Source organism: Varroa destructor, unplaced genomic scaffold (assembly GCF_002443255.2).
Source record: "Varroa destructor unplaced genomic scaffold, Vdes_3.0 BEIS01000001.1, whole genome shotgun sequence".
NCBI classification, from domain to species: domain Eukaryota; kingdom Metazoa; phylum Arthropoda; class Arachnida; order Mesostigmata; family Varroidae; genus Varroa; species Varroa destructor.
In genome coordinates, this window is record NW_019211454.1 from 64,367,737 (window position 1) to 64,375,732 (window position 7,996).

The following is a 7,996-nucleotide window of genomic DNA, read 5'->3' on the forward strand; positions in this document are numbered from 1 at the left end:
TAGGAACTTACGAGGTGGCCTAGAATCGAAACCAGATGTGCACACACTATGTTTCGTGCTGCCGGGGACCAGCCGCTTGAAACAACTGTTTAAATACTGGACATAGCAGTCGAAACATTTATTTATAATGTAGGAATGTATAGTGTGTATTTTCCTTTGATGGATGAGTAAAGGTCAAATCCATATCTTCTGGCACTGAAGCGCTGAAACTGCCATGTTATTTTTAGCCTCATTTCTGCTAACTTTAGCTCGCTACACGATATATTTGGGTGTAACTTTAAAGGTCTGAAAATCTATAAAAATACGGTGCTTGTTGCGTGATTAGGAATTTCCATAATCTAACCTTTGTCAAATTTTGTTAACGAAAACATTCTAAACCTATCCTAGACGTGCAGAAGAAAATTAGATCGCGTGAAAATGAGTAGGACAGCGTTCAGGTGTTTTCTTCAATTGAATTTGTGAACGGCAGCGATCTGCGAATATTTACGTTTTGCGATTATAAAATACTAAGGAAAGAAAAAAAACAAATATAATATATATATTCTAACGTGATTTAATGCACAAATACATTGTTGTCGTAGCGTTTTCTTTTACCTTTCGATTTAACGTAGATCTTTAATTGGCGTTCTACCCATCGAACTTCGAGACAAAGAAGGCTATAGTAAATGCGCGACAATTGACCTAAACAGGCACCTCGAGTACAGGCGCATGCTCATTTAACAGCATTAAGTTATTTTCCTCCAGTTATCAGAATTCACCAAACAGAATCATCTGTTATTCTAATGTTCTCTCGTTTTTGCCAGTCTACAGTATACGTTCCGACCTTTTCCTATTTGCGGATTTGAGACGGCTTTAATGTGTCCGCCACTGCCGGCAAGTCCGGTTTTTGCTAAATGAATAGCTCAAGCCAAATTATCATCGATTGAACGATTTTGTTTTTTTTTAGTTCAAGAAGTGAGAATTATGCATCATTATTTTACATATCGCGCACTCAAACGTAATCGATTCCCGAAATTCTGTAATAAGCTAAAACACTCCTAGACAGCGAAACATGTTTGCAGGACATGTAAAACATGTCTGGAACAGGAACTTATCGTATTCATGGCCCACTACTTTATTAGGATCTGTTAGTTATGCTCTTCACCGCTCTCGATGCGTTTACCATCTTAAAATAACTTAAGATCGCGACGCAAACTATGATGGGTGGCGGTCCCAAATACGATCGTGCGATTTTTTTTTTTTTTTTTGAAGCCACGTTTATATCTAATTTCGGGTAAATGTGAAAATATTGATCTGTTTTTGATAACAACATAAACTGAAATTTTTGATAAATAACGAAGATAATAGCTCGAGTTCGTAAATGTCAGACACATATGTATTTGCAATAGGTTTCAAAAACTCGGAAAGTTTTAGAGCATTCATTTTCAAAACAAACGCTCCGCTTCTAGATTCCTTTTCTGCTATGTAGCTTCGGCTACTGCTAAGAGAAGTCTGAGTAAAAATACACGTTGGGGAAACAATTTGAGGCACGCACTTTTCTCTATGGAGAACCTTTGCAATAACGTCAGTCGAAATCTTGCTGATTTTGCTCGCTCGTTCTAGAAACAGCCGCGAGTTTCGCCCGGAAGCTGCCCCGCAATAATGAAGACACAAAATGGGTCTTCGGACTTCACTATTCTGTCCTGTATTCAGTACGTAACAAGGTTCTGCTCGTTGACAGGGGCAGAGCCTGGCTAGCGAGGCCCAAGAAGCTCAGCGGCCGAGATCAAAAACGCTCTTCATTGGTGATGGTGGAATGAACTCAGATTAGAGTTCTAAGTTGTTCTTAAGCTTAAAATCTTCCCCCTCGCTAGGCGGATATCTTCAAGACGGAAAACAGGCATATTCGGGACAATGAATGCGGCCACTGCATTCGGTCAATACAGCTTCTATATGTCCCTCTATCGAAGATCTGTCTGGCCCGAATATAATAACCGGCTGCACAGTTACCGTTCAGAGTTGTCGATGTGATTGTTGATGCTTTCGTTGCTGTACAATTTTGCTTGTAGATAGATGCGAGCGTGTATGCATTCAAATTATTGCTTTTTGGGCTGTTCGACAGGACCGCTGGCTGTTTCCCGCCTCCATGGCTCTTTCTGTTCTGCTTATGCTCCTTGTTGTGTCTATGCACATGTACATGTAAACATTATTGAATTGGCATGCGAAGAAACTCTTTCTCCAGGAAATAGCAGCCCGTTCTTAGAGACCACCCAGGTGATCTCCTCACGCGAAGGATGTACAGAATGTTGAAAATGTCCCATGATTTATCCACTTATACTTAATTTAGATTTTTTCGAATATCCTTACTCAGATACGGAATAAAGTTGTTTAGATGTGTAACTCTTTTTAATTCTAACGAAAGTAATGTCTACCCAAGCTTAATAGATCGCTGTATCACATACATGTGCTTCACTTCCGTTGTCTGTGTAAGCTGGGTCAAAATGGTTCTGTATCAGCTAGATGTCATCGTGTAATAACGTTGGTCGGCAGAACTACGATCGTCTTCGAGGCCGTTTTACTTCAATCGACTAAACCAGCGTTTAAGCCAGTAGCATATTTTCACTCCTAAGTAGCGATAGCTATCAGAAAAAAAAAGTCCGCCATTTAACCTGATTACCCTAGCGTATAATTTAGATCAAACAAAGGGAATAATAGGAAAAACAACTATCACCACCGGCATAGATGTTTATTCGGCGTCATCATCAGCGGAAGGTATAGATAAGAGTATTAGGTGAACCGGGTACACATTAGTGTTATTGTCTTTGTTGTCTATAATAGTGTATTTGGCTTACTGATTAGATTCATTAGGTCCACGTACCTCAAGAACCCATAAGAGGTTTTCTTGTAGGCCGAGGGCCGCCAAGACAAGCGTTGAGTATAATCGGGTTGGCGTGGAGTCAACGCCATGGACAAAAACGTATAGAGAAAAGTGTGTATATCAAATCAACTGTTTCTACTGGCAAAACTTCACGCATATTTGTTAGGAGATTTTCTTAAACAGATATGTCTTTGTATATGCAAAAGGAATATTTTACGGGCTTTAACTAATGATTTTGTTATATGAAAACCTGAGATGAGATTTTCGCGGAGTATGCTTATCCGACCTGAGCCTTTAACGCCTCTGATCTGTCACTCCGCTCAATTCACAAACAAAGAGAAATACAGATAACTCCCTTGAGCACACATTGATGCATGCAATTTTCATAATTGGTGGGGACTTTTGTCGTTAGTTTCATTACGGCGTCGTCAAACGCAGGCTTGCTATCGACAATGAGTAAGAATGAGACAATGTCGCTTTTTTCTTTTAATGGGAACTAGTGTCACTATACTAAAATAATTCTATGTATAGGAACAGAATGTGTTTTCAAAAAATATGTACAAAGTTACCACGACAAAGGTTTATTTTTCTTATGTAAAACGTTTTCTTATGTGTTTTCTGAGACGAATGATTGCTCAGGAGCAGGGCTTGCATATATTAATTTACTCAGTCTCATATTTTTTATGTATTTAACTGCTGAAAAAATCAGGAATTGTTTTATAGAAACATGTTAGCCTAACGATAGCGTCAAAGGACTAGCAGTGAACCAGGAACTTCGAAGTCATGCGAAGCTATCGCTAGTTGAACCAAAGCAGAATCAGTGCGATCCCGGAAGAGGAAGGACTTGAGACTGACCACGACCCATTTCAGGTCATCGCAACTAGCTCAAGCAAGCGCGAGGTAGATACGGATTCATTTGCTGAAACCTTCCGAGATTTGATGCGTTTCGGACGGACGATCTCCTCATCCCACCACCTTCGCTCTTCACCCGCTGGCCCGTCGTCGGTTAGGCTTCATATCTGTTAAGCCATAATGCTCAATGAGGTCCAACCGAAGTCGCGTCGGTTTGGCTTCGCTAAATTCACACGCTAGACGGACATCTGAGCGGGTTAATACCTTCGCGATTCCCGGGTGAACCGCGTATAGAAGATGTTGTGGTGGACTCTACCTTACAGGAGAGCGAACGTTTTGGAGGTGAGAAGGATATTGCAAAGAAGAAGCCCTAAAGTTCGAGAGGGTTTCGGGGTCGACTAGAGGTACAAACAAAGGTCATAACGGAGACCATGAGATGTTTATTCGAGATAGTGAAGTGGATAGTACATCTTTTTTGCACATTCTCAAATAAACTGTATACTATTCAACGTAACACAAGCAGAAAAACGAGTTTGAGTAAGCTTCATATTGTGGGTATCGAATTGAAACAAGTTACAGAATATAAAAAAAAAAAGTATAATTCGGATCAAATATCAAATATCAAAAAAAAAAAAAAAACTAGAGGACGTATAGGTATCCGAATATCGCTTGATCCCCATGTAAACAGGTGAGTGCCGACCTTAACCAGAGGTGTCATGGAGCTGGCCACTGTATCGACGTACACAGACTGCATGGGGTTATGTGCTGTGGGCGGCCATTCGAATAAAACCCGCTTAGCTGCTACTACTAATGTGGCTGTTATTATTAGCATGATCGATGGATGAATAGAAGATGTAGGGGATTTTTTCAGATCAAAATTCGATACATCCAGGAAGCATGTGCTGGCCAACCCCATCGAAATCATCTACTTAACGGGTCTGCTTTAATATTAGTTGGGTTAGTTGACCCGCTGATGGCGTCTGGTCTATTGCGATGATAGCTTCAACTTCCCGCTAACGGAAATTTCATATTTGGTCAACTATTGGCTACCTAATAACACAACAAAAAACGGCTTGCACACGATACCGGTAGAAGGCCATTAGGAATCTTAGCCTACTTGTATTATACAACGTCCGGCCACTATGTATACAAAAAAAAAGTTCAGTTTTACGTGTATGTTCAATAAAATATAATTTATTCAACGAATTATACTTCGACAGCATTTATAAGTTACTTGCTTCACAAATGTGCATCATCCTGCGAATGCATCCCATATATAGATATATATATATATACTATTTATTAAAAGGCTCGGCTCACATTATAGGAAAATGCTAATTTCCTGGTTTCACAGTAGTATCATAGAAGTATGTGGTAATAGCACAGGAATAACAGTATTAGCAGTGGTTATAGCTGCTTCTCACCAGAGAGGGATACCATTGTTGACCCAACGCCGCCTGCCAAAACTAGCATGTAGCTTAACGTGAAAGAAATTCGAATACCCGTTGGAAGCTTCTCCAGTAAAATGATTTGCGTGATGGCCGTTGATGGCACGAACACGTTGAAAACTGGTAGTTGGTCACCAGACGGTGTTAGCGATTGAATCTGACCATCCTGTGAGCTCACCGTACACCTAAACTTTTTCACGGCCGCTTTAGCATTTCGGTTTGTCGTTGAGATTAACACCACTAGAACGTCGTCTGCTGGCCGATTTTCGGTGATGTGCAGAATTGTCGTGACGTCATCCTGACAACTTAACACAACCGGCGGCTGTGTGGACGGGATGATATCGGCAAGAGAGATTTCCTTAAGACTTGCGAGACTAGTTGGATGGATGGATTGTGCCTTTGTCGCTAGAATTCCCTCGGACATAAGTGTGTCGAAACCCTCGAAGGGTGTGTACGTTTTCGGCTGGCTGGAAGATTTACCAGTAGCGACCGCCGGAGGAGAGGGTAGCGATACTTTGTTAGTTAGCTGAACTGGATGCAATGGCGACGAATTAACAAACTGTGCAGGGAAGATCGACTTTGGTGTTGTAGTGGTACTTGCCATTGTTTTGATTTCGACAGCGGCACCCGCCACTGGCGCCGTCACCGCTGAGGATGCGGTGGACGAGGGTTTTATAGTGAGATTTAGGTCCATCAAGTTCAACAAATCGTTGTCTTTTACACTGCAACCATCAACTGCTATAAGGGCGTCGGTTCTTGGACTCACCGTTAGGGGCGATATCTGCGAGTCCAACAACGACACGTCGTCCGCGTAATTTGAGTGGTGTGATTTCGATGAAAGAGGATCAAAGTTTAGATGCTCATTACCGTTCGACGTAGAACTAGATGCCTCCTCCTTGCTTGCAGCTAAGGATAGTGCGGCGGGCGGAGAAATGGCAAGTGCCGATGTCACTCTAGGGGCAGTTGTTTGCTTAACGAGGTCGGTAGCCACTTCGTTACTGATAGCACCGACTGCAGTATTTGATGCAGCAGCTAGTCTCACAATTACTGGTACCCGTGGTAATTTTTTAACAATGGGTGCCACTCTTTCCTTGTAGTCATTTATGATTGCTGTTAGCTCATCGTTTTGTTGAAGCACCTCTTGGACAGAAGAAAAATCTTCGATCAAACTAAATTCGCTAGCCAGTGTAAATAATTTTGGCCGAAGTTTATCGCAGTGTTCAAATATTTGCTGCAGCAACTCCAACTCGTCGGCTTCCATATTTACGTGGAAGTTCTTCAACAATGACGAAAACACGGCGCAGTTACTCGTGGCCTCTTCCAAATCTAACAGTTTTCGTCCTTTCAGGTCCATTTTCCGATCTGCTTCCTTTACCATAGTTTTAATGAGCCGGTTGGCGGCCTGCAAGTCTTCCGGATTTTTTGAACCAAGTAGACGTTTCAACTCAAGTTCCTTTTGCTTGTCAGTAAAAATTTCATCTTCCCTCGGTGGTAGGGCTTCGATTTGTTCAGCTTCGTCTTCTCGTGGTAATACATGTACTGGGTCTTCCTCGACGACACCCTGGCGCTTCAGCATTGCATATGCATCAACGATCTTCGTTTCGTGTGCTAGAAGAATACTCCATTTATACAGAATTTCAACTACTCGCCTTTTAACTGATTCGGGAGCGCGTTGACCTAAGTATTTGGGCGATATTACACGAATGAGCTCATTGAGAAAGCGAAATTTGCCAACCTCATTGTTTAGTTTTCCTCCGCATCGTGAAACGCACTCCTCGAGCACTTCAAGCGCGCGTAACGCCTCCCTCTCTTGTGGACTCTGTACTTTGTGCGCGATAATTCGTAACACCTCTTGTGGCGCATCTCTGCTCAACAAGATGAGTTGGCATAGCTTTTGGACAGCTTCAAGATTCATCTCGCGGTCGAGTGGGTTCGTGGCCTGAGTTAGTGCCAGGTCGAGACCCTCGGCATTGCCATTAGCCATGTCCCCTCACGTAATCGTTGTTCCAGCTGGATCGTCCTAGCAGAAAATTCGACAATCATCAGATCAACTGCATACTTCGTTGGAACATTTCTGCTGACCAGCAAATCCCGTCATCGATTCGACGGCCTGCCATTAAGGTCGATGGCGTACGCCGGCGTGGATTACAACCGCTCTGTGCTGTGCTGTGCTTGTGATCCGGACAATCGCTATACAGCTGATGATGTTTATGCGGATGCACACACGAGTTACGAAATCACAATGTTTTCACATCATCAATCTCGAGTAGCAATCGGTCACCGTGGCAATGGCGGTATCGAAACGCCAGGGGTCACACAACTTATGATCGAAAAACCCCCTGCCACTGGGTCAGCCTCAAACAGTAATGCTACAAGCGTAGACAGTGTAGGAGGCAGCCTCCTGTCCAGTGCTCCTGAATCCTGCTTGATATTCTGTATATGCTAGCCGTTGTTTTGATCACTTAGCGCATGCGCCGAAAACCGCTCCTCTGTTCCGAGCAGAGCATTGGAGCCGGCCACTATAACCCTTGTATAGGTGAGCAGGAGGAGTACGCGCGGCAACACTCGAATCAATTGCGTGTGGAACTAGAATAGAAAAGAGAAATTGCAGGATCAACAAACGGTTCGATTTGTCCCGACCTCCTAGACACCCACGGTGCATTGATCGAATATAGTTGAGTCATGTTATTTAAGGTTAGCTCAAATTGCCTACTTTGTAAATTGATTCAAAAAAAGAAAAGGAGAATAGCCACAAGCTTCATTGGATAGGGTATTTTTTTTTAAAACTGAAATGCGAAAAAGATCATAGGTTCATCAGTGTATCTATTATCGAATTTTC

The 7,996-nt window shown here is 42.5% G+C and overlaps 1 protein-coding gene across 1 annotated transcript; it reads right to left on the bottom strand.

Annotated features, from left to right (window-relative positions):
• Positions 1 to 4,859: 4,859 nt before the first annotated feature.
• Gga (ADP-ribosylation factor-binding protein Gga) lies at positions 4,860 to 7,621 on the bottom strand. The gene has a single exon (XM_022788242.2). The coding sequence runs from the start codon at positions 7,139 to 7,141 to the stop codon at positions 5,117 to 5,119; it is 2,025 nt and encodes a 674-aa protein (XP_022643977.1). The 5' UTR covers positions 7,142 to 7,621; the 3' UTR covers positions 4,860 to 5,116.
• Positions 7,622 to 7,996: the final 375 nt, after the last annotated feature.